At 48.6% G+C, this 27449-nt stretch overlaps 1 protein-coding gene across 2 annotated transcripts in view; it reads left to right on the plus strand.

The window, feature by feature from the left end:
* Window positions 1-27449, plus strand: part of LOC102904867 (uncharacterized) — a 184374-nt gene that overhangs the window by 37544 nt on the left and 119381 nt on the right. For both annotated transcript variants that reach the window (XM_076552390.1, XM_076552391.1), the window contains exons 9-14: window positions 4151-4297; window positions 7510-7611; window positions 11834-11995; window positions 18854-18966; window positions 19330-19462; window positions 19877-20080. In XM_076552390.1, the coding sequence (XP_076408505.1) occupies window positions 4151-4297; window positions 7510-7611; window positions 11834-11995; window positions 18854-18966; window positions 19330-19462; window positions 19877-20080 (861 nt within the window). The remainder of the gene's footprint in view (window positions 1-4150; window positions 4298-7509; window positions 7612-11833; window positions 11996-18853; window positions 18967-19329; window positions 19463-19876; window positions 20081-27449) is intronic.

The following is a 27449-nucleotide window of genomic DNA, read 5'->3' on the forward strand; positions in this document are numbered from 1 at the left end:
ATGATCAACTGGCTGACCCGAGCAGGCGGCAACCTAGCCTGGGTGACTGAACGACCTTGGGATGTGAGGGCTCCCCTTTCCCTTCTGACACCCGCTCCTGTGCTTCAGGAGGAGCTCACTCGGTGGAGAGCTGACCTTGAGGGCCCTGTGTGCTGATCTTCATGCCAGCACCATTTCCTAGGGCTGTACTTTTTGTGTATGACACGTTCTTTAAGCTCACTGGACCAAGCATCGTCTCAGTCCTCTGGCTTCTTGGAAGATGGCGGCGGATAGCATTTGCTCCCCTTCTCCACCTCTTTCTCCTCCTTCCTCTCCCTCTCCCTCCCCCTCCCTTCCTCCCCTCCCCCCTCTTTGCTCTCCTCCTTTCTCCATACCTCCTCTGACAGTCTTCTATGTAGCCCAGTGTCCTAGCTAGGTTACTGTTGCTGTGACTGAACACCATGGCCAAAAGCAGCTGGGAGAGGAAAGAGTTTACTTAGTTTATACTTCCATATCACAGTCCATTGAGGGACTCCAAGGAAGGAACTCGCACAGGGTGGGAACCTGGAGGCAGGAGCTGACGCAGAGGCCATGGAGGAGTGCTGCTTACTGGCTCGCTCCTCATGGCTTGCTCAGTCTGCTTCTTGTAGAACCCAGGACCAGCAGCCCAGGAATGGCACCATCCACAATGGGCTGGGCCCTCCCCCATCAATCACTGTCAGTGAGGATGGGGTGAAACCACTGAACTAGAGCACTCCACGGATAGAAGGAAGGTTTATTGGGGATGATGCTGTCAGTGCAGTCTCTATGGATGGGAGTTGTAGCAAGCTGGGACAAAGTTTCAGTTTTGAAGGAGATAGGTAGCAACTTAGGGTGGGAGTGCAGGGTGGGGTGGAGGCAGAGCAGCCTGGGAGCTGGCATGGGAACTTTGATCTGTTACAGGCTTGTTTGAGTTAATAAGCAGTTGCCTATAGGTGCTGATAAGGGACGAACAGAAATGTGCTTTATGAGGTTCCTGAAGAACGCTGAGTTTAAGCAGCAATCCTTCTGTTTACCTAGTCGCAGTCCGGCCTGAGCCGAGCCTGGACTGTCATTTAGGACACTGTCAGCCACTCTGCCATTTGGAGGCCCACTCCGTACCTAATAATCACTAATTAGGAAAATGCCCAACAGCTTGCTCCCAGCAGATCTTACGGAGGCTTTTTCTCCCTCCTCTCCGATGACTCTGGCTTATGTCAAGTTGACATAAAACTAGCCAGCACACCCAGGCTGGCTACAAAACACACAGTCCTCTTGCCTCAGCCTCCCAAGTAAGTGCTGGGATCACAGGTATGTAGCACTATGCCCAGAATTCCTGTCCCTTTTATGTAACCAATGTTAAAAGAATGTGAGACCCTGATCACCCCAACAAAGCAGGCTTGTTCCCAAAAAACAGCTTGTGTCCTTTCATGGCAATCATAGTTCCTAGTTTTGATTTTCTTAGAGCAATATTAGCTTTGCTCCCTGGATGACCAGTCACATTCCAGCGTGCATGCATGCGTGTGTGTTTGTGTGTGTGTGCACACTTAGATCTTATTTTTTCTGGTATTTTAACGCCAACTACAGCCTACAGCTCACCACTTGATTTTCCAAAATAAAACTACTGGCGTCCAGCTGTCTTGGTCCATTCCAACTAGTATAACAGGAGGCCACAAACTGAGTGGCTTCAGCCAACAGTTTCTTCCTGTCCTGACGGCTAAGGTTGATTTGGCGCCTGGGGAAGGCTCACTTTCTGGTACATAGATGTTAACTTGGTGTGTGTGTGCCTTCCCTAGCAGAAGGGCTCAGGGCTCTCAAGGGCTAATCCTATTGATGCCTTCTCCCAGTCCCTTCACCTGGGGTGGGGTAGGATTTCAACACACTAATTTTGTGGAAACACAAATATTCAAATGCTGGCAAACCCATGCCTGTTTATGTCTTATCTGTGGCTACTTTCACACCACAGGGGCAAACTTGAATAGTTGTGGTCTGCAAAACCTGAAATATCAACTATCTGACCTGTTGAGGATGATTCCGAAGCCCAGCCCTGCCCGAGTGTCTCCGAAGCACCCTGCAGGCTGGCTGTGTCCAAGGCTGGGCTGTGCATTGTGTCTGCTTGTCACACATAGCTGCTGGGCACATGGAATGTAATTAGTGCAAGGGAGAAACTAAAGTTCCCATTTTAACTGACTTACAACAAAACAAATCCCACGTGGCTAGAGGCAGCGGTGTGGCATCACCTACCCTCAGGAGCGCGGGCGTCAACTAGAAGAATCCTCAGCTCTGAAACCCACGAGCATACAGACTTCTTTGCTGAGGCTCCGGCGCCCAGCGTGGTGGGTAGGGGCTTCATGTGTGTGCTCATGTATGCATGTGTATGGGGTGAAATGCTCACGACACGGTAGTTACCGTTTCGCTCCTGCCAAGTGGCATTGAGAAGATTCACACTGTTGTGTAACTGTCCCAGTGCGCTGTGGCGGAGCACCAGTGGACAGGAAGGGCGCAGGCAGGAGGACGTCAGCCTTGTAGCCTCTGCCTGAAGGTCAGAGGTCAGAGGTCAGAGGTGGGAGGTCAGAGGTGGGAGGTGAGAATGAGGCAGGTAGCTTAAGTTCTGACAATGTAGCATCTTAACTCTTCTCATGAGAGCTAACTTAGGCTTCTGAGAGCATGATTTGTTTAACCCTTACATGTTCTAGTTTACCTGGTGGTTAGAAAAACTGAATACTTTCCCAAAGGCGGGCAGTTTACGTCCTGCTTATATTTAAAGTCCAACCCAAAATGTATACAGGCGGATGTGCTGATGTGTTTCTGATCTTTGGAGCAGACACCAAGCATAGGTGAGGCATGCTGGCCATCCTAATGAACCGAGCATGCGCCACACAGACGTCCACGTTAAGTACTGTCCTAACAGAGGCCGCTTCATGAGTCACTTTCCTGCCAGGGCTGTTTCAAAGACAATCAGTAGGGGCTGGAGAGATGGCTGAGCAGTTAAGAGCCCTGGCTGCCCTTGCAGAGGACCTGGATTTGACTCCCAGCACCTGGAACCACAGTGGTTCACAACCATTTATAACTCCAGTTCCAGGGGATCCGACACCTTCTTCTGGCCTCCTAGAGCACTGAACACATGTGACACAAAGACATACATGCAGGCAAAACACCCATGTGTATAAGATTAAAAAAAAAAAAAACCTAAAGGTAAAATTGTTGAGAGGCAGAGAGAGAGAGACAGAGAGAGAAGAGAGAGAGAGAGAGAGAGAGAGAGAGAGAGAGAGAGAGAGAGAGAGAGAGGCAGACAGAGAGAACCAGTAGCTCTTTTTGAGAGCCAAGGTGTTTTTCTTTGGTTTCCATTTCTTTCCTCCTCCTTTTCCTTTTTTATGTATACGTGTGTGTGTGTGTGTGTGTGTGTGTGTGTGTGTGTATGCAGTGCAGGCCTGTGCATATGTGTGCGAAGACCAGAGGAGGAAGTTGGTGTCCTGATCTATCCTGACCCTGCCTTATTCCTTAAGGTAAGGTCTCCCATTGAACTTGGAGCTGGGCTGGTGGCCAGCAAGACTCGGTGAACCTCCCATCTCCCCACCAACAGTGATGGGGTCACACACACTGGGGTTTTGTTTGTTTGTTTTTGTTTTTTTAACATAGGTGTTGGGATCCAAACTCAGGTCCTCATACTTGTGCAACAAGTCTCCCCTCCTCCTCCTCCTCCTTCTCCTCCTTCTCCTCTTCCTCCTCTTCCTCCTCTTCCTCCTCCCTCTTCTCCAACTTTCCCTCCTCTTTCCACTCTTCTTCCTCCTCCTCACCCTCCCCTCCTCCTCTTCCTCTTCCTCCCTCCTCTTCTCCTTTTAATTTTTATTGGCATTTACCCAGAGCAAACAAGCTATAAACCTCAGCAGCTGCCTGAGAAGGAAGACAGAGAAAAGAAAGAAAAGGTCATAATGCAGAGTTAGGCACAGAGGTCACGTCAGGGGGAGAGCAAAGCTCAGAGTGTTAGGTAAAGCATGCTTAAAATGGACAAGGAAAGAAGGAAATGAAAGTTAAGCTCTTCGGAGCACTGTGGAAAGGCAGGCACCTTCTGAAGGCTGTAGCTCTGTAAGCAGCTATACGGAGGCTGCGGATCCTGGGAAGGTCCCATCCCTCTCTTCTCAATCCTCCTTAGGTTTCTCAGAACTTCCAAAGCATCTTCACGGAGCAACAAAGGATGCGAACATTCCAAGACTACGAGGCCGGGAGAGCGAAAGTGCAGAATTTGTCAGGACCTGCTGCTACCCTGAAAAAGAGAGCCGCCTGGGTTCCCTTCGTGAAGGTAGGGGGCTGTAGGACAGTCACCTGCTGGTGACGTCAGCAATGCCAAACTGAGCAGGCACCCTGGCAACACCGGCTCTTTCTGGTCCCTTTTGGTCCCTCTCCTTAGTAACTTGAGCAATTTATTGTCCTCCAGGACCTAGGGGACAGGTTTCCCGTCCTCAATGGAGACCACTCAAAAACCCTCATCCTGTGCACTGGGTCCTCTCTGCTCTTCCTACATTAGCTCTTTGTTGAAGGCAGTCACATCACCATCTGAGCTAGACGGTCCCCCAATACCCAAAACTCACGCTATAATCTGCGTTTCTTTCTCTTTTTATTTACATTCTTTAACCTGTTTGCTTTAAAAGGCAGACTTTTCATATAGCCCAGACTGGCCTTGTTCACTATACTATGTAGCCAAGGATGGCCTTGAACTCCTGGCTCTCTTGTCTCGGCTCTGTTAGTGCTGGGGTACAGCTGTGTGCCACTATGCTTAGCTAAAGCTCCCAAACACACACACACACACACACACACACACACACACACACACATACACATACACACACACACACACACACACACACACACACACACACACAATTTTTGAGAGAAGCTCTTATTCTAGCCCAAGCTGGTCTTGAACTCATGGCCACCTGCCTTGGCCTCTCAAATGTGGGCTTGCAGGTGCATGCCACTATGCCAGGCTCCCTTTTCACCTTTAATGGTTGCACATGTGTGACAAGAACAAAGTCTGATACTCAGAAATATAACTGATGTGTGAAGCCAACATTTAATTTAAAACTATTACTGGATATTTACATGTCGGGCCCTCGGTGCTGAGGATGCAGGGCTCACACATGATGCCCAAGCACCAGGATTAACCCAATGGCAGCAGCTGGTGAGAACTATAGCCAGGTCTCAATAGCCAAGCAGTCTGTGTTCCAGAAATAACCAGAAACACTGGTTTAGCAGATCCAGAAATCCAAGTTAGGTTCCTGGGAACCTGTGCTCAAAGCAGTAGTTAGTGAAGAGCCTTGCCTGCTACGGCGGCTCCAGCACTTGGGCGGTTGAGGTAGGAACCCTGCCACCAGTTCAAGAACAGCCTGGGCTACACAGTGAGTTCTGGCCCAGCTTGGAACACAGCAGTTCCAGCTACAGAATAAGACCATATTACTCAGGCAAGAAGAAGAAGAAGAAAAAGGAGAAGGAGAAGGAGAAGGAGAAGGAGACGGAGACGAAGACGAAGACGAAGACGAAGAAGAAGAAGAAGAAAAGAGAGAGAGAGAAAGGAAAGAAAGAAAGAAAGAAAGAGAAAAAGAAAAAGACACCCAAACTCAGAGCCTTGTTTTATTTATTTATTTTTTGTTTGCAGCTGCCCTGTTTAATACCTATCCTTGATTCATAAACCTTGAACTTTATTATTGGAAGTACTAGAACTCCATGTGAATGACGTTCATCTAACATGACTTCTCAGAGACTGTCACAGCCTTCTAATGCAGGACTTAAGACACAGCCAATGCTTTAGAATTCTTCTCTCTCTTTTTTTTTCTGCTTATAAGAGTTTATTAGAGATAAAGGGATAGAGAGTGCGCAGGCCTGTGGGAGAGACACGTGCGTGGAGAAGAGGAAGAGAAGAACTAGAATTCTTCTCTTTAGGGACGATTTCACCAACAAAAAGGACAGTGAACATGGCTCGAAACAAAACACAAAAGGGACTCTTGTTTCTAGCGACCATAAGGCAGAATGTTGTCTTATTCAGCCTTGGCTGGGAATGTGTCCATTGTCCCCAACCCTGTGCCAGGCTATGAATGGCCATGATTGACACTGGGGTCACAAACACATTTTAATGAGTAAGTAAAATTGAAAACATAGAATCCATGTTTGATAAGTCTTGATTGTTATACGAAGGAAAGGAATCTCTTTTTAAAGATTAAATATATATAATTCAATGTGTGTGTGTGTGTGTGTGTCTGCCTTAGTAAGTGTATGTGTATCACAAGCCTACAGATACCACAATAGGCCAGAAGAGGGCATCAGATCCCCTGGAATTTGAGCTATAGGCAGTTGTAAGCTGCCAGATGGGCGTGCTGGGAACCAAACTAGGAAAGGAAAGTCTGATATGATTTGTGGCTCTTGCTGTTAATTCAGGCTGCTTTGACAAAGTACAGTGAAGCGGGTAGCTAATTATCAAAGTACTTTTGCTTTTCACATTTCTGGGGGCTGAGCAGGCCTGCCTACCAGCACAGTGGGGAATCTAGCAGGGACACTCTTCCAGGACACAGACTGCTGACTCTTTGCCGTTCTCTTACGTGGAGGGAGAGACACACAGCAGCCTCAGATCTCTTATGAGGGGCTGATCTTGTTCACTGGGGACCTACCGCCATGAACTTAGCCCTTCTACAGTCGCACTTGCTTAGAGCCTGATGTTGCAGGGTGGGTTTCACAGTCCACCCGGAAAAGGGGGCTGAAAGAAAGAAAGGAAGCAAAGATTGTTCTCCATCTGGGGCTTGAACTCGGCCAGTCCCTGTAGGTGGGGCAGACCCTGTGTCTTAGAATTAACCCCCAGACATAGACGTTACGGAGGTACTTGGGCAGAGCAGTCAGGAGTGTCCAACCTTTTGACACGAAAGCATGGCTACAGAGTTTGTGCTTGGAAACTGCACAACTGAGTTACCAAAAAAAAAAAAATGGTTTTAAGTAGGTTGATCATTTTGTGTATGGCTGCATTCACAGATATTCTTGGCCATAGGGGTCTCAGGCAGTCCACAGGTAGAAAGCTGCAGACTATGTTCATACCTACTTGGGCTGAGACATGAATTGGGGGAATTATCAGCATGCCGATGATGGAATTTATAGCCACAGAGCTAAGCTTAGAGCTACAGTTTCTTAATAGGAAAGGTGACGTTTTAAATGTGGCGTCCTCAGGAGTCCTTGGGACTCTGGTGACTCCCCTGTGCTCCATCGGCATGATGTGCTCCGTGCTGGTGGCTCCGGGCTCTTTCCTATGTGTGTCCCGCTCAGTCCAGTCCGGATGGGACTCCTGTGTGGCATAGGCCGAGTGCCAGGAGGACCTGCTGGCTCCTTTCACAGCTCCGTGAGCTGTGCAGACCCTTCCCAAGGCCTCACACGCCCAGCAAACCTCTAAGCAGGGACACAGGTCCACTTTGGCAGGTCCCCAGGTCTTTCTCTGTGTGCCTTCTCTTGAGACCCATGAACATATTCATCCGCTAGGTCAAGCCGAAACGTGATCCTTGGCAGAAGAGGATGCTAACCAGACTCAAAGAACGGAAGAGAAGAGACGAGCTGATGCAGCTCCAGTCACAGTTTTTGAAGGTGAGAATATAGCCACAGTCTGCTATAGGTAAGAAGATTGTTAAATGTCATCCTCAAAAATGTGGGATTTTCTTTCTCTTTAAAAAAAAAAAACCAAAAAACAAAAATAACCAAAGAACAACAACAAAAAACTCATGTGGGCTCACTATGAAGACTTTATTTTTGAGCTTTCTTTCTCTTTAAATTTTTTTAAACTGATTTTTCTATGTATGAATGTTTTGCCTGCATGATATCTGTTCACCATGAGCATGTCCAATGCCATGGAGGCCAGAAGAGGGTGTTGGGTCCTCTAAGACAGGAATTATAGACAGTTGTGAGCCATCAGGTAGGTGCTAGGGATTGAACCTGGGGCCTCTGGAAGAGCAGCCAGTGCTCTTACCCTCAGAGCCAACTCTCTGACCTCTTATTTAGAACTTTCTAATCTAATCGGCAAACTTTAAAAATCCAGCTAGCTTTCAGGAGAGAATAAAAACTGTCAACTCCCCAAGTTTGGAAGTGCACACATACCTTTAATCCCAGAAATCTGCAAAGGCAGATGGGATCTCTGTGAGTCTGAGGTCATCCTGGTTTACACAGAATTCCAGAAGAGCCAGAGTGACATCATGAAATCCTGTCTTAAAAAACAAAACAAAAGCAACAAACAGGCGGCAGTGGTGGTGCACGCCTTTAATCCCAGCACTCGGGAGGCAGAGGCAGGCGGATCTCTGTGAGTTTGAGGCCAGACTGGTCTACAGAGTGAGATCCAAGACAGGCACCAAAACTACACAGAGAAACTCTGTCTCAAAAAACCAAAAAAAGAAAAAAATGTTCTCAAAAGAACCGGTTTTTTGCTTCAGTGCTGAGCTGTGTGCGGTGTTTGTCTAACGGTGCGGCCCCCTTTGACTGGAGCTTCCTCATCTTTGAAACAAGATGGTTGGATGAAAATCACTTTCCTTGGAATTTGCTGTCTTCGTTGCTTTAAGTAGAGAGTTCCTGGGTGCTGAGCATGCTCACTGCTGGGCAGTGACTCTCCAGAACATTCCTGTGTTGCAGCACTGATTGCCCACATCCAACAGTTCCCCAGCACCCCTTCCTCCCAGCTCTCTCCCAGCAACCCCCCTCACTTCCTTTTCCTGTGAATTTGGCTCTTTTGATACCTCACGTGAGTGTAATCACACAGTACTCAGCTTCTCTGTGACTGGCTTACTCAGTTAGCGCAGTGTCTTTGAGGGGCATTCATGTTGGAAAATTTGTTAGAGATTTCTTCCCTTCAAGGCTGTATCTCCAATAATCCCTGTATCGACTAAGGTCTGTTCATCCGCCTGTTGAGGAATACCATGGATCCTGTGGACATGGCTATGAACAGGGGTGTGCAAATATCTGAGGTCCTGTTTTCCATCCTTGTGGGTGTATACCCAGAGGTAAAACTGTTGAACCACACATTAATTCTCTTTGAACTTTTAGTCTTTGGCGTTGATTGTAGCGGTCACCCTTTCATACAGACAACAGCAGACAGCACTCCCCTGGGATGCCGAGAGTATTTCCACATGCTTCTTGGCTTACGTGTATTGTCATATTTAGGGTGTGCCTGTTCAAGTCCTTTGCCTTGATGTTAATTTTTTATTTAGTAATAAGATCATGTTGTTAAATTAAAGAGCTCATTATATACTCTATTTTTCTTATCAGGTACTTTATATCTTCTATTTCCTTTATCAGATATATAACTAGAAAGTGTTTTTGTCCCATCCTACAGGCTACTTTCTCATTCTGCTTATATATCCTTTGAGTCAGAAAAGTTTTTTTAGTTTTTTGTTTGTTTGTTTGTTTTTCCAGACAGGGTTTCCTGTGTAGTTTTGGAGCCTGTCCTGGATCTCACTCTGTAGCCCAGGCTGGCCTCGAACTCACAGAGATCCGCCTGCCTCTGCCTCTCAAGTGTTGGGATTAAAGGCCTGCACCACCACCACCTGGCTCAGTTTTTTTAGTTTTATGGAGTGCCATTTTTTACTTTTTATCCCCACCCCCAACTTTTGGTGTCAAAAACAAACAAACAAACACCCAACAGTGAAAACAATCAACCCACCCAGGACCTGGGGAGACGGCGCAGCAGTTAAAGCCCTGGCTGCTCTTGCAGGGGACCCCAGTCTGTGTCCAGGTCCCTACGTGGCGGCTCACAACCACCTGTAACTCCAGTTCCAGGGGATCTGATGCCTTCTACTGACCTCCAGAGGCACCAGGCACATGTGTGGCATGCATACACACATGCAGGCCAAACACTCAAATATATTAAATAAGATAAATAAATCTAAAAAAATTTTTAACTCACAAAAAAAATGCCACATCCATTAGTATGGAGCTTTTCAGTTTTCTTCTGAAGTTTTGTGCTTTCAGGGCTTAACTTCATGTCTTTAATTCCTATAAATCAACTTTTTTTTTTTGGTTAAGATTTATTTATTATATATACAGAAGAGGGCGCCAGATTTCATTACAGATGGTTGTGAGCCACCATGTGGGTCCTGGGAATTGAACTCAGAACCTCTGGAAGAGCAGCCAGTGCTCTTAACGTCTGAAGCCATCTCTCCAGCCCCAAAATCAACTTTCACATACAAGAATAAAACTTCATTATTCTGCAGGTGGCTATTTGGTTTTCCAGCACCATTAATGCGGCCAGTATCCTTTCCTACTTGGTGGTCTCGGCATCCGGGACCATGTACGTGGGGGTCTATCTCTGAGCTCCATGACCTGTGGCCTGTCCTATTTCAACTTCTATTTATTTCTACTATTTAATTCTGATAAAGGGATTACTACTTAACCTTGAAAGGGAAGACATTTCTAACAAATTTTCCGACATGAATGCCTCTCAAAGACATTGTATTGTACTAACGAGTAAGCCAGTCGTGGAAAAGTTGAGTAATGCATGATTACACTCGTCTGAGGTATCAGAAATGCCATACTATTCTGACCGCTATTTATTTCTGACACTTTCTAAACTCGAGTGTGAGTTCTCCAGCCTTATTTTTTTCAAAATTGTTTGGCTCTTGGGGGTTCCTTGAGATTCCACGTGAATTTTATGATGAATTTTCCCTATGCTTGTAACACACGTCTCTGGGATTTTGATGGGACTGGAGTAGGCGACCTTCAGAATTCTTTGTGATATTAAAATGATGCAGTAGTATGTCTGTCATGGGTAGGTAGGCTCTGGGACATTATTCAGTTCTTTATCTCCAGAAGAGAGGGGATGTTTATTCACCTGCTGCACACTGGGCGTCATACAGCAATCCAGGAAGAGAGAGACATTAGTGTTGGCATCAGGTTGACACACACTGGCCTGCGTGGTAAAGACAGCAGTGCCCAGGGACCTGGGCTCAGGTCTGTGTCCTTAGGAAGCCTGAGCTGGCCGTCCCCTGCCGCTTCCTCATAGAGGACGAATTTGCACCCAGAGCTGACAGGGGTGGGGTGGGGTGGGGGGTGGGTCCTCTTTTCACTGGTGCAACGCTTTTGAGGATGCCCTCTGATCTTGTCCTGGAGGCTGCCTCTGAATTTTAAATAAGCTGCCATGTATATCTGAGTTTATATGGTGTCAAATGGATGCATGTATTTGGGTAACCACAATGTTTGAGTTTAAGTTAGTTACTTTTTAACATGGGGTTTTGTGTATCCTAGTCTGGCCTCAGACTCCTTTATGTAGCTAAGGATGGCCTTGAACTCTTGATCCTCTGGCATCCAGCTCTCAAGTGTTGGGATTAGAGGTGTGTACCACCCGTGGCAGGTTCGTGTGGTGAGGGAGACAGAACCTATCATTGCATGCCTGCTAGCCAAGCACCCTATCAACTGCGCCATGTCCTCGGCCCTAATGTTTCTGAAAGAATGAAGTCCCACTTAAGGTCCCTTCCAGATTCTTGAGAAGGGATCCAGGGGCCACTAAGATGGTTCAGTCGGTAGAGGCCCTTGCTTCCAAGCCCGACAACCTGAGTTTGATCCCCTGGGCCCACATGATGGACGGAGAGAACAAACTCTCATAAATTGTTCTCTGACCTGCACATGCACGCTGTGACACCATATACACAGATACACACACATACACAGAGATCACACACACACACACACAGACACAGACACAGACACACACACACACACACACACACACACACACAAATAAATAAATAACCGCAGTTAGGCAAACAAGAAACGAAGGGGGGCGCCTTCTTGTGTCTGCTCACCATCTCTTCTCCCTGCTCTACTTAAGATTTCTGACCCCGTGAAAGTCTTGCAAGTGCTCCAGGATCATGCTGCGAAGACAGTGACTATCGCTCCACATCGCTCATCTTTCACCACCTCTCAGGCTTTGCATCCGAGCGACTATGATCAAGTCTGGAAGAATATTTATAGCAATGCCAGGCTCTACCAGGTAGGAAGGGAACCCACGGTCTGTTTGCCCTTTCCTCCCTTCGGCCCTGTGTGCCACCTTTAGGAATTCACCTTCTGCCTCAAAGCTCTCTTATCTACGCAGGTTAACTGTCACAATCAGAAAGAGGAGCATATAGATGTCCACTGTATCCCCCTCATTCTACCTGCCATAGCCTTCTACAGATCCACACCAGCAAGGCTGCAAGTCCTGTGCTGACTAGAGCTGAGAACCCAGCAATGGGACCCTTGTGTGTTGCTAAGGGACTGTGTAACAGCATGGACTGCTATGGGAAACACCAAAAAAATAAGAAGAGAATTGGCATAGACCATGGCAAGAGGCCAGCACAAGGGTGCAGAGGAGATCGAATATGTGGGTGAGAAAGTACAGTAAAGAGAAGCCACCCTTTTGATGCAGAAGGAAAGCCAGGGTATGAATGCACATAACACCAGACTAAAGAGTCCGGTGTCCTGTAAGCACGGAGTGATCTACGCAGAAGGGTATTTTAGGATTCGTGTGGCAGAAGCATGTGAGTTAGATTGAAGAAGGAAGAGATCAAATTCAGGGGAGCCAGTAGGTGGCTTTTTTTCTGAGAAAGGCATGAAGCTGAGCTATGAGAGGAAGTTTCTGCACAGCATTAGCGGCCATTTGTCTTAACCTTGGTGCCATATGCTTTTGCAACTAGAATTTGCTATTGTTTGTTTGTGACCTGTTAGCTTACTTCGGATGGGAAGACCCAACTGTGTTCATAGTCCGAAAGGAAAGGATGCTAGAAAAAAAAAAGGAGAAGGAAGAAAGGAAGTGGGAAGAGGGTGAGCTTAGGGGAGCAAGGGGGGAGGGTGTGAAGAAACAGGTCAGAGGGGTGACCCCGAGAAAGGGATATGGTGTCATGCCCCCCCCCCCGGAGGTGAGGGAGAGGAGTTTTGCATGGTACAAGGTTAGGATGCAGGCACTTGTGACTGGTCCCTGCTGGGGGCGAGAGACGGATGTTTGCATTCTCCAGAAAGTTAGAGGACCCATGAGGAGCTCTGTGGTGACCATCAGGGAGAGCCGCATAGCTAACAACCCCGAGAGCTCCTTTCGGATAATTCTGTTGCTTGAACTTCTAAAGTGAACTGTAGAGGGATGAAAAATCGTGGAAAACCAAGGGAGTGGGGAAGTGGAGAAGGCTGGCAAACTCCTGGACCGTCATTCCAGGCTGGAGAATGTGGGACCCAAAGGGTGCCAGTGTGTTCTCAAGCGTCTGGAAGCAAACACAGACACAACACGTGTGCACACACATGCACTCTGACGTCATTTTTCATCTGCTGGTTGCAGATCTAGAGAGCCCAATGGGAAACGAGTTGGTCACCTAGGTCAGCAGTAGATGTGGCATATCAGCCCGGGTCTCCCCGGCCCCCAGATTCCTCCATGGCACACCCAACTATCAGTATGCTCTCTCCTCAGCTGGCATCTTGCCAGTGCTGAGGGCTGACGTTGGCGTTTTGTCCTGTGGTGTATATGTCACTGTGGAGAGGAAAGAATACCAGCAAGGGGACATTAAAAGTACCTGAGTCATCTTCTTCCTCGCCCAAACCGACAGAGCAGAGGCTGGTGGAGAAGGCAGAAGAGACGGAGCATTCGGCCCAGGGTGTCTCTGAGCCTCGGCTCCCTGGGTGCTGGACAGTTTACCCCAGAGGCCAATGACTCACCCTGTACCTGAGATTTCAGGTATTAACATCCGAGGGCCTGGATGTGGCCACGGATGTGATGACACGCTCCTGTCATCCTGGCACTTGGGAGGCGGAGGCAGGAGGACAGACGTTTGGGGGTCATCCTTTCTACACAGCAAGTTTAGAGCTGTTCTGGGCTCCGTGAGATCCTGTCTAAAAATGAGAAAAAAGAGAAAAAAGAAAGGAAAAGAAAAACCAAACACACAGAAAACCTGAATAATGACAAATTTGTTTTCTCACTGGCTCAGAAAGTGGAGGGAGCTACTGTTCAGGGTCCTAATGGTTTAAAGGAGGCAGACAGAGCGAGCGAGCGAGGGACAGGGAGACGGGTGGAGTTAGATGTTTATGAAAGAGTGAGGTCTAGGTGCCACTGGGCTGCAAGGGACCAGGGTTAGGAGTGCTGGTGGCACCTGAGGCCAAAGGGGACTCTGTGGGACTGTGTGGCGGCAAGCAGAGGGCTCACGGTGAGAACTAATGGTGGCGTGGCTAGGTGTCCGGTGAGAACTAATGGTGGCGTGGCTAGGTGTCGGGTGAGAACTAATGGTGGCGTGGCTAGGTGTCCGGTGAGAACTAATGGTGGCGTGGCTAGGTGTCCGGTGAGAACTAATGGTGGCGTGGCTAGGTGTCCGGTGAGAACTAATGGTGGCGTGGCTAGGTGTCCGGTGAGAACTAATGGTGGCGTGGCTAGGTGTCCGGTGAGAACTAATGGTGGCGTGGCTAGGTGTCCAGTGAGAACTAATGGTGGCGTGGCTAGGTGTCCAGTGAGAACTAATGGTGGCGTGGCTAGGTGTCCGGTGAGAACTAATGGTGGCGTGGCTAGGTGTCCGGCAGCAGAAAGCCTAAGTTAAGGCGGCTGTGTGGGGAGCTGTGTTGGAAATGAAAGTGAGGAGGCTCTCGATGGCCTTTGCTGGGCCAGAGGAGAGGAGAAACTGACAGGTTTACCTCAGCTCTGCTCCTTCCCTGGGGGGGCGGGAGTCAGGTGGGATGGGGTGCGGTCTTCTCTCGTCACAGCTGTGTTGAAGGCAGTCTCCCCAGTGTTAAACAGAAAGGGATGGAGGAAGCCAGGCACCGTGACTCACACCTATAATCCCAGCGCTGTGAAGACTGAGGCAGGAGGTTTGCCAAGAGTTCCAGGGCAGCCTGGGGTACAGAGTGAGACACTGTCTTAAGAGAAATGGGGGGGGGGTGGAGCAAGGGGGAGGGAGGGGGAGGGAGGGGGAGGAAGGGAGGGAAATACTTCCTCTGGCTATTTGCTGACTTATGGATGTTATTCTTGGAATTGGCCAAAGACAAACATGACCACTGTGTTTTCAAGTTGATTGATGGTGGATAGATCATAAAGAGGTTTAGAATACTCATAAATGTTCAGATTGCAGGGTTGGAGCTGGAGACAGATAACACACACACATCACTCTACATATTAGCCTCCCTCCCTCCCTCCCTCCCTCCCTCCCTCCCTCCCTCCCTCCCTCCCTCCCTCCCTCCCATCCTCTCTGCTTTCACCAAGTTTTCCCCACGCCTGGAACCGTGCTGGGCTCCAGGACCGGATCATACTCAGCCCTTGCTCCCGGGAGGCAGCATACAGAGAATGAACAAACATGGACATGCAAGTGTGTCTCTGACCTGTGAGCACCACGAGGAAAACTATGGGGCACAAAACAATGTCGGAGGGGACACACTGGGCCCAGCTCCGTCCAGGGTGGGGTGTGTGTTCCAACTAAGACCTGAGGGATGAAGAAGAGCCAGGCACACAAACTGCCTGGAAAAGAGCTTTCCCAGCAGGCTGGAAGACAGCACTAAGAAAAGAAATTCTGAGTCAACAACCAACTTTTCTTTTTATGCTGAATTTTCCCATGAGTCATAATTTGTGACCTCTGCAAGTATTCCTGTCACTTTATACAGAATCAAGGCCCGCACGGACTCACATTACCGTCCTGAATGTTGAGTAGCAGTCGGGTGAGATCAGGATTGGGTAAACAGAGGCACCTGGGAGGGGCCCTGGAATGTGGGCGTGGACCTGAGGCTTGGGTGTAGTTCTGCAAGCATGCAGCTGTGGAGCTCCTGTTAGCGCCTGTGTGCGGGTCAGCACCCAGACTCAGAAGCTGGCAGGTGGCAGCTAAGAGCCAGGGCAAGCATCTTTCTCAAGGGCGCTCCGTACAGAGGACGGCCGATCTGAGCGCCTTGGCCGCTGTGAGAGAACGCAGTTGTTAGTTTCGCTTTTTCATAAAACAATTTTTTTTTTGGTTTTTCGAGACAGAGGAGTGCCTTTCCTGGATCTCACTCTGTAGCCCAGGCTGGCCTCGAACTCACAGAGATCCGCCTGGCTCTGCCTCCCGAGTGCTGGGATTAAAGGCGTGCGCCACCACCACCTGGCAATTTTTTTACAGTTCGAGGTTTACAGAAAAGCTGCAAAGGATTCTCCTGCCTCTCCCATGTTATGTTATCATGGTGCACCTGTCACCGAGGACCAACCCTGGTGCACACTGTCAGCTAAGCCAAGTTCAGGCCGATTTCACCCACTTTCCCGGGAATGTCCTCTCTGCTGCAGCCTTTTCCCGGTACCTCCTTTCTGTTTAGTTCTGCCAGGGCTCATCTGCCTTCCATAGCCTCCCAGTCTTCGCTTGTTTATCACGACCTCCACAGCCTTTCCAAGTTCTGGCCAGGCACATTGTGGAAGGACTCTTAATGGGAGCTTGTTTCCCTCATGACCACAGTGTGTGTGTGTGTGTGTGTGTGTGTGTGTGTGTGTGTGTGTGTGTGTGTGTGATATCTCATGGCCACTATGTATGTGTGTGTGTATGAGGGGGGTAATCTCATGGCCACTGTGTGTGTGTGTGTGTGTGTGTGTGTGTGTAGGGGGTGGGGGGGGTAATCTCATGGCCACTGTGTATGTGTGTGTGTGTGTGTGTGTGTGTGTAGGGGGTGGGGGGGGGTAATCTCATGGCCACTGTGTATGTGTGTGTGTATGAGGGGGGTAATCTAATGGCCACTGTGTGTGTGTGTGTGTGTGTGTGTGTGTGTGTGTGTGTGTGTCGGTGGGGGTGGGTCTGGGGAAGCAGAATGCTCCTGGAGCTTGTCAGGAGCACAAGTCATCACAAATTCAGAAGCCGTGTTAATTTTGTCCACTTCGATAACTTTGGGGCATCTGCCAGGCTTCCTCACTGTAGGCACCATTTCTTTCTTAAAATAATTTTTTAATGAGTTTTTTGTTTGTTTTGGTTTTGGTTTTTTCATTTGAGACCAGTTCTCACCCTGTAGCCCTGACTGTCCTGAACTCTCCATATAGACCAGGCTGATCTTGAACTCACGGAGATGCATCCTAAGTGCTGGGATTAAAGGTGTGGGCCACCATGCTCTGCAATAAACTCTTATCCTTCTAGAACATTCGAACATAAGTGAAAAGCTAAATTTCTTCTGACTGCCCAGCCCCTATGCTCAGCCTCCATCTCTATGACAAATGTCATTACTGCTTCCATCCATATGAGTACATCTGTTAAAATACATGCAGGAGAGTTTTGTGTTCCGATTTCCTATTTAAATAACATGTCATTCCCCGTGAATATCTTTCTGTAACTTGATATATATATATATATATATCTGGAAAATCTGTCTCTCTCTGTCTCTCTCTGTCTCTCTCTGTCTCTCTGTCTCTCTCTGTCTCTCTCTCTCTCTCTCTGTGTGTGTGTGTGTGTGTACACACATTGGAGGCTAGAGGTCAATGCCAAGTGTCCCCCTCGACCTCTATCCACCTTATTTTTGGGGACAGGATCTCCCACTGAACCTGGAGCTCACTGATTGGCTAGGCTGACTGGCCAGCAAGCCGCAGAGATCCTCCTGCCTCCACCTCCCCAGTGCTGGGATGACAGACCCGTGTCACAGACTTTCCACAGGGACCGAGGACTGAGCACGTATTTCCACGTTTGCGCAGCAAGCCTTGCTGACTGAGCCCTTTCCTGTTCTCTCTGCTGTTCTTTTCGATAGTGTGTCTTTCTGTTATGTGCTACAGGTTACCTGGTCACCCACGGATAGCTCTAGCCAAAATCTACTCTTATTAAAAACCAGGTCTAGGAACTAGAAAGACAGTTCAGCTGATAACGTGCCTGCTGAGGGAGCTGAAGGGCCAAGCCGGGTGTACTGGCTGGTCTTGTGTCAACTTGACACAAGCTAGTCATCGGACAGGAGGGAGCCTCAGCTGAGGAAACGCCTCCTTGAGATCCAGCTGTGAGGCATTTTCTCAATTTGTGATCAATGGGGGAGGGCCCAGCCCATGGTGGGAGGTGCCATACCCCGGCTGGTGGTCCTGGGTTCTATAAGAAATCAGGCTGAGCAAACCATGGGAAGCAAGCCAGTAAGCAGCAGCCCTCCTGTGGTTTCTGCATCAGCTCCTGCCTTCAGGTTCCTGCCCTGTTTGAGTTCCTGTCCTGACTTCCTTTGTTGATGAACAATGATGTGGAAGTGTGATAAATAAACCCAAGTTTCTTTTGGTCATGGTGTTTTGTTGCAGCAATAGAAACCCTAACGAAGACACTGGGCGTGATGTACAGATTTGACATCCCAGCACCGGGAGGTGGACCAGCCAGGTTGCTGGGATTTGCGGCCGGTCAGTCTAACCAATCAATGAGCTCTGAGTGCCAGTGCGAGACCTCCAAAAACAAGATGGACCGCTCCTGAAGAGCAACATTCAAGATTGATCTCGGATCTCTACACACATATAACCCAGCACCCATGTCACACACACACACACACACACACACACACACACACACACACACACACACACGAGAGAGAGAGAGAGAGAGAGAGAGAGAGAGAGAGAGAGAGAGAGAGAGAGAGAGAATACAACTCAAAGGTCCAAGCATATGTGGTCTTGAAAAATGTTTTATCAAGTATTTTTTTGTAAAGTGAACCATGTAAAAGACAAGAAATGGGATGGCTTTTATACAAAAGATGTCAATAAAACATTTATCTGGTAAAAACAGTTACTTGGTCATTTACTGTAGAAACCTAGATTTTCATATGCTGGTTAGGATTAAGACACTTTTACTGGCACACCTACTGTGTTGGATCCTGACACTTACTTTATGATGACCTGTGATTTTGTTAGTAACACAAATGTTTACAAAAGTGAACTAATACTATTTTTTGATAGCATGAAAATGTGAAGGATGATGGTCTCTCGGTGGAACCCAGCAACGACGACATTGCAAAAATACATCTCAGCTCAAGTTCTGGTGGGCCTCTCAAGCAGAAACCAGAGACAGGGTAATTACATCTGAACATTAATGATTCATGGAAATGGATTTAAAACTGTGAGGAAAACTGAGTGACTGATGAGTGTGTTGTTTACATGTTATCTCAAAAACATTTGAAATCGAAAGGAAAGCAGAGCTATTCACATGGGTCAGATATCTGAATTCATGTTCCTCCCCAGGACTGTGTCTTTCAAAAGGGTGATTGCTCAGTGAGATGACTTTTTATATTCATGCATATGAAGCAATTATTTTCCTTCCAGAGTAGCTATTGAAAATCCCCTTCAGTTCAGTCACAGACGCCATGGGGATGTGCAGATTTTCTGAACTGTCTTGAGGGGAGACGTGCTGATACGATGTCTTCTGTGTGCTAAAGATACAACTATGCCGTGACCCTCCAGCTGCTGGGCTTGAGTGATGAGACGGAGCCTGACGAGAATCCTGTCCTGCTGAGAGGGGCCTACTTATCCTTCCTGTGTCTCCGCCACCTGCACATCCGGGAGCTACAGGTGTGGGCACCATGGCATGCCTGGCTTCATGCCTGGAGATGTCTGATTGTCCCGAATATGGGGGTTCCTACCTTTAATAGCACTGCATTCATTCTTTGATTTTTGTTTTGTTTTGTTTTTCCAGACAGGGTTTCTCTGTGAAACAGCTCTGCCTGTCCTGGAACTCACTCTGTAGACCAGGCTGGCCTCGAACTCACAGAGATCCACCTGCCTCTGCCTCCCGAGTGTTGGGATTAAAGACGTGTGCCACCAACGCCCAGCAACTCTTTGTGTGTGTGTGTGTGTGTGTGTGTGTGTGTGAAATCAGTCCCTTCCAGGAATGATACCTTCCTTTCTCCACAGTAGAGCTGTCCCCTTTGAAGACCCCATCAGGACACGGGGCGGTGTCCTGACTCTACTCTCCCTCTGTTCCAGCGCACCTGTCTGGGAGTTCTTAACTACTTCAGATCTGTAGAGCGAACTCTGACAATCAACACTTCAGGCCTTACCTTGGTTTCAGGGAACCTGGTCCCCACCGTGGGAGATAATTCTTGGATAAATATGTCAAAAGGAGGTTTGGGCACCTCGCAAGGCCTAGGCGCTCACCACTATATCCATGGGACACCTGCTGAGCACAAGGTGAGCTGTTCAGCTGAGGTTTTATGCCCTGATTAGTATGTCTTCCAAACCATCTTTTTGTAGCATGACAATCAGTTAACACAGTGAAGTAACAGGTGGGGAGTCATGTTAAGCTAAATAAACCTGATTGAGAATAACCATTTAGAAGTGGGAGCTGGGGGGTGGGGACCAGCAGACAAGAGAGGGCAATGAGGGGCATATAAAAATGCTGAGCAGGGGTACCCGAGTGTGGTGAATCTGCTGTAAGCTGAGCAGGGGTACCTGAGTGTGGTGACTGCTGTAATCACAGCGTGTGGGAAGCTGAGCAGGGGTACCTGAGTGTGGTGACTCTGCTGTAGGCTGAGCAGGGGTACCCGAGTGTGGTGAGTCTGCTGTAATCACAGCGTGTGGGAAGCTGAGCAGGGGTTACTTAAGTTTTAGATCCACTTGAGCTGTGTGTGCATCGAGACCCTGTCTCAAAGCTAAGCTAATAAACGCACCCTGACAGTGGCCACGTGAGCTCAGGAGAGCAGGAGAGCAGAGTGGCTCTGGAGCCAATCGGGAAGGAAAGAGTTGACCCACAGGGTAGTTGGTTTCATAGGGAGCAGAATGTGAGAAGTCCTTTCCTTCCTGGCCTGAGTCTCACATGTTCTCACAAATCCTTACAAGACTCTCTCTGGCAATGGGACGCATACCCTTTTGTTTTCAAGCCTTTCAAAACGATGCTAGATTAAGCCAAATGTGGTGATGCCTGAGTACAATCCTAGCACCCTGCTGAGGTCCAGGTAGAAATATCTGGAGTTCAGGGTCATCTTCCCCTACATGGCTGGGGGCCAGACCTGGCTACAGGAGACTCTCTGACCCTTCTTTCCCAAAGGATACTAGATTAAGCCAGGCATAGTGTTTCATACACAGCCAGTAGTACAAGTACTCAGAGGTGAGGATCAAGGAGCCCATCCTGGGTTGCATGGTGGGACTGTCTCAAAAACAAAGAATTTAAAGGCCAGCTGGATGGGTCATTGGGTAAAGGTGCTGGCTTTCAAGAAATTATGACCTGAGTATAACCCCTAGGGTTAAGATAGTGGTATGAAAAACTGCCTCCTGTAAGTTGACCTCCGACCTCCATACTTGTGATATGCATATGTGCATTTACACACTCTCTGTGGCATGAGCACACACACACATACAGTACATAAATGTCTTTCAAATGAATTAACAACTTTAAGGAGAATGAAAGTAGATGGACAGATGTAAACAATGGAACTTAACTCGGCTTCAGACATGTCATATTCTGAACTGTGGCCCTGACATAAGCCTGCCGCACCTGTAAGACAGGGAATTTTGTTAACTGCTGCCTCACGTGGACAGAGCCAGACCGCTCTCTCTGGGCATAGGAGCATAATGAGAGCAATGTGCGTAATGTAAAATGTCCTACATTTAAAACATGTGAAGAAATGTGTGGAATTAATTTTAAAACGGCTCATGTAACCCCATGTACAAGATACATTATTCTCGCATGTAATCAATATTAAAAATCCATGGTGAGATAGGACACATACCTTCATTTGAATTCTTTAGAACCTGGCGCATCTCATCCGCAGAAAGCGTGTTGGCTTGAGGCGACCATATTGGACAGTGCAGCTCTGGATATTGGGGAATATTTTCTTTTCCTCACCCAGTCCCTTAGAGTCTTCCACTCAGTGTCCAGGACAGTACTCTCCTCCCGCTCCTTTCCTGAGCTCTCGTCCCTCCTCCCCTTCACCAGACTCCAGCTTCTGCTCTGATCACCCCATTCCTCAGCTTCCTTCCCCCTCTGAGCTCAATCACAGCCCCGGTTGGCCACCCCTTCATGGACCCATGGAAGAGGCTCAGCACTCACTTCCAACAGACACAAGTGTGTCTTTCTCTTTTCTATATTGATCCTACCACAGCTATGATGACAGATACTGTAGCTGAATTTTCCTCTGGGCCACCAGCTCACAAATAATGACGTGGAGACTTATTAATTATGAAAGCTTAGGCTTGTCCCTAACTAGCTCTTGTAACTTAAATCAACCCATTTATATTAATCTGCGGTCTATCATGTGGTGTTACCTCTCTTCAGTCTTGTGCCTCCTGTTTCCTCTCCATGTCTCCTGGTGTCTCCTATGTGCCTCGATTCCTCCTTTTCTTCCTCTCTCTTCCCGGAAGTCCCACCTATAACTCCAGCCTAGCTATTGGCCGTTCAGCTTTTCATTACACCAATCACAGCAATAGACCTTTACATAGTTTACACATATCCCACAACAAGATACTATGCTAATAGAATTTTAAAGACTGTCCTTACCACAGGCCCTCTCCTGTTTTGTTATGAGTTAGAGTGAGGAATAGAAGTAAAGGGGGAGAGGGGAGTTGTCTTAGTCAGTGTTCTATTGCTGTGAAGAGACACCATGACCACGGGGACTCTTACAAAGGAAAACATTTCATTGGGGTGGCTTACATTTTCAGAGGTTTAGTCCATTATCATCACGGTGGGACATGGCGGCATGCAGCAGACATGGTGCTGGAGAAGGAGCTGAGAGTTCTACATTTTGACCTACAGGCAACAGGGAGTGAACTGAGACACTGGGTGTGGTGGCTTGAGCATGTATGAGCCTTCAGAGCCCACCCCCGCAGTGACACACTTCCTCCAACAAGGCCACACCTACTCCAACAAAGCCACACTTCCTACGAATGCCATACCGTATGAGCTTATGGGGGCCAACAATATTCAAACTACCACAAGGGACAAATACCATCCTCCCCTACTAAGTGTAGGACCAGAATTGTGGGGCTTTGCAGCATGTCACTTCTGTTCTCTTATAAATGATAGATAGACATCACACTGAAAACACCACACCAGGCAGGACCTTCTGTCGGGTCTTTAATAGGACCAAGTATTTACACTAGGATGTCCAGCCCTGGGGGTGGGGAGGAGGGGCCCAGATGCCGTCCGCTGTGTTCATCTCATCAAGCCCAGGAACTGAGCTGCTGGGACGAGACAAGCTAGTGTACTGGAGATGGGTGAAGTTCCCAAGATGGCGGCTTCTTCCCCAGCACATCCCTTCGGCCTGTTTCACTCCCACAAGGAACATCTTGGCTAATGTTAATGACTGTCTCCTCAACAATAGTGCTGGCAAGAGACGTCATCTACAGCCTCTCCGCCACCTTGTCATTTTCTGTGCCTGCTCACCACGGCAGGGTAGAAGAGGCAGCCCTGCTGAGGGACAGCGGGGTTGGGCCTTGCCTGCGGCTGGCTCCTCAGCCATGGGAGTCTGAGGGCCCATGGTGAGCTCAGGGTGTGTTGGCAGCAGAAGGCTTTGGAGAGGAAGTGGTGGGAGGCGAGGCCTCTAGACAGGGTGAGCCAGACCACTGGGGGCTTGGCTTTCCTTGGAGGTGAGACCGGTTCCCAAGGGAGTGGGAGATGGAGGATTTTAAAGAGAAGAACGTCTCCCTCATTGCTTTATAAGTTCCTCAGGGTCTTTGCCCAAATGTAAACATGATTGCTATTTTGCTGGAAGTCCTTGATGAGTTTCCTGTTCCCCACAAGGGCAGACCAGGCTTCTCGGAGGCATTTACAGGGCTGAGCACATTCTGGCCCCTGCTGAACTCAGACCTCACTTCCCTCTGCTGCCTTTAGAATCTCCACGAGGTGGGTGGGGCCTGACCCTCGCCTGACTAGACAGAGCCTCTGGGCTCCTCTGTCACCACCCCCCACTCTCTCTCCTTGGCAAATGTGCATTGTGACTCAAGAGTCCAGTCCAAAATCTCTCTGGGAGGCCCTTCTTTATATCTCTATGTAGAGCAAGGGCTTCATCTAAGGGCTCGTCAGCTTGGCTTAGGATCTAGCACAGCTGTGCCCAACTATTGGCTTATCTATTCCCATAGGCTGTGAGCCAGTCCTTCCTTCCTTCCTTCCTTCCTTCCTTCCTTCCTTCCTTCCTTCCTTCCTTCCTTCCTTCCTTCCTCCCTCCCTCCCTCCCTCCCTCCCTCCCTCCCTTCCTTCCTTCCTTCCTTCCTCCCACAAGTATGCTGACTAAGAACTATACTGGGCTCTAGTCTGGGCACCGGGGTACAGCAGCACAGAACACTAGCACAAATTCCCACCATGGGGGACCTTACCACACAGCAAGAGACAATAAATCAACATAGAACGTGTATCAAATATAGGCTGGTTTGGCACCAGAGTTTCCCAGACTTCCTAGCTCTTGCAGTTGAGCGCGGCTGTGACGAGTTTTGAGCTGTGAGCAGAAATGTCACGTGTCAGCGTCGGACCGGAGCACTCAGGAGCTGGTCCACACCCTCTGCTCTCTTCTCGTGCTTCAGCCGGTAGAGGGCGATGGTCACGAGGCAGGAGGGAAACATCGCCATCCTTGGTTGCTGATGCAGGGCAACAGCCTAGGGAGCCTCTGGCCCTGCAATGGCTCTCTCTGAGTGAGAGGTTCACTTCCAGCCACCGTGCTGTGGAGCTGCTGACAACGGGGGCGAGGTGGCCTTTGTGGGCCACTGAAGATCGTGAGGGCGTGATGGAGAAAAGTTGAGAAAGGAGAACCGAGAGTGCTGGGGTGGGCAATGGGTGCTCCTGGGGAACGTGGAGTGGGCAGTGGGTGCTCCCGGGGAACGTGGAGTGGGCAGTGGATGCTCCTGGTGAACATGCAGTGGGCAGTGGATGCTCCTGGTGAACATGCAGTGGGCAGTGGATGCTCCTGGTGAACATGCAGTGGGCAGTGGACGTTCCTGGTGAACATGCAGTGGGCAGTGGATGCTCCTGGTGAACATGCAGTGGGCAGTGGATGCTCCTGGTGAACATGCAGTGGGCAGTGGATGCTCCTGGTGAACATGCAGTGGGCAGTGGATGCTCTTGGTGAACATGCAGTGGGCAGTGGATGCTCTTGGTGAACATGCAGTGGGCAGTAGGTGCTCCCGGTGAGGAGGTGAAGGGGCGAGTCTCACAAAGGAGGCACTGTGGGAGGGAAGACCTGAAGGAACTCAGGAAGCAATCTGACTGACCGGTAGAGCGCCCAGCAGAGAGAAGGCCAATGCAGAGGTCCCAAGCAGGGCTGTGTCCAGCCCGTCACAGGGACATCAAGGAGTTCAGTGTGACCAGGGTGGACAAGGGGAAAGCAGCAGGCAATGAGCCTTGAGAGGTGAAGGAAGATACTTCGCGGCTTTGTGAGCCATGGTGAGCATTCTGGCTTGAACTCTGAGCCAGGAGGGAGCCCTTGTAGAGTTTAAACAGAAATGTGGTGTGGTATGACTTCCACGTTACCGCTCATTCCGTTGTTTTGGGAGCAGCCGAAGGGCACTCCAGGGCTTTGCAGAGAGCCACGATGGAAGGCTGCTTCATTAATCATTAATCCAAGACAATGTGTCTGAGAAAAGCACCAGTAAACAATGACAGATCCCAGGCCGAAGAGATGGCTCAGGGGTTAAGAGCTCGTGTTCTTGCAGAGGCCCTGGGGCCAGTCCCCAGCACCCACATGATAGCTTATACCATCTGTAAATCCAGTTCCAGGGGGATCCGACTAGTGCCAGGCACACAGAGTACACATACATACATGCAGACAAAACATCCATGCAAAATAAAAATAATTAATCCTTGAATTAAAAAAAAGAAATGGTAGAGTCTGAACAGAAGCTCATGTACCATGTGACCATATCTCAGCCAATGGTGGATCACACTCAATGGCCTCATAAGACTGTTTCTCTCATAAGCTGAGAAGCGTCTGTTGCATGGGGACACTGTCACCATTGCGATGGCAGTGTTTGTGGTATGGTGCTGGCAAACCTGTTTAGATGTGCCGATATCCAGATGTTTATGATTCTGTTATGACTATCTACCACACTGAGTATAGGAACATGCTATCTAGATTTACGGACTACAACCAAGAAGCTATACCATATATGTAGTAGGTATACAACCTGTACAAACACATTCTACGGTGGACATGCAACAATGGAATGACCTAACAGCACATCAGAACAAAGCAGGCATTAAACAGCGTGTGAGTGTATGTTAAAGATACAGCCAGAATAACTTCCAGAAGTCCAGAGAGATTCCAAAGCTCTTTTGACCTGAGCACTGGAAGTCTGGAGTCACTGTTGTCAGCTGAGATTTGGTTGTGAAGGTCAGAATCTCACATAGGACTTGGGAAGTTGGAGGTGCTTACTGGATGCTCACGTAACAAAAGGAAGAGGAGATATGGATTTGTTGTTGTTGTTGTTGTTGTTGTTTGAGACAGGGTTTCTCTGTGTAGCCCTAGCTGTCCTAGAACTAGCTCTGTAGACCAGGCTGGCCTTGAACTTAGATCCATCTACGTTGCTCACATTAGTAAGTAGGAACAGGAACCACTTTGGGTGTAAAACCAATGGCAGCCACTAGTTTTCCTGTAGTCACTTTCTTCCTCAAATAGTTACCCCAGTCTCAGTTAACAGCCAGACTTTAAACATGCATGAATCATTCCAAAGGTCATACTATTTCTTACTCAGACACTAATTACTGCCTCCTTTTCCTGCCACTCCTCCAAGAACAATACGGCAGGACCAACTTTCTAGACCACAAAGGAAGCCTTTAGAAAGAGGGTCTTTCATATGACCACGAAAACTTAAAGGTGAGGGAGGTAAGCAGGATGGTAAGGGAGGCACGACCCAGGCAGCGACTGGGTCAGTCACTTTGGTCTAGCTGGGACCAAAACGCCTCCGAGTACAACTCAAAGATTCTCAGGAACCCTACATTAACAGTGACACAGTTGAAATAGTTCTTGATTGGATAATTTCCTAGGGCTGCCACAACAAAGAACACCAGAGTGAGTGAGTGGTTCATGGCAGAAACAGACGGCCACAGTTCTGGATGCCACATGGCCAAAGCCAAAATATTGGCAGGACCAGACTTTCTCCAAGACTCCAAAAGATAGCTCTCCATGCCTCTTCCAGCTTCTGGGAGTTTCAGGCAATTCCTGCCATTCTTTGGCTCTTCTTCTCCCCTACCCTTCCTCCTTTCTTCCCCTTCCTCTTCCCTATTTCCCCTCCTCCGGCTCCTCCTCTCTTTCCCCTTCACCCCGACCCTCCTCATTTTTGAGTGAGGTACTAGCAGTACCTAGCAGGTACTAGGACCTCACACAATTGAGGCTTATTCTCTCCCACTGAACTACACCCCAGCTCTCCTCTCCAGCTTTTAAAATTGTATTTCAAGACTAGGTCTCACTAAATTGTTCAGATTGGCCCACGGCTTGTGATCCTCCTGTCTCCGCCTCTGGCGTAGCTGGGTTCACAGGTGTGTGCCACTTGGACATTCCTGCACTCACAGATGAATCGGGCTAAGCTTTGGGGCCTCTCCCCTCAGTGTCCAGCTCCAAATTCCTCCTTTTAGTGA

The sequence above is a fragment of the Peromyscus maniculatus genome, chromosome 16 (assembly GCF_049852395.1).
Source record: "Peromyscus maniculatus bairdii isolate BWxNUB_F1_BW_parent chromosome 16, HU_Pman_BW_mat_3.1, whole genome shotgun sequence".
Classification (NCBI taxonomy): domain Eukaryota; kingdom Metazoa; phylum Chordata; class Mammalia; order Rodentia; family Cricetidae; genus Peromyscus; species Peromyscus maniculatus.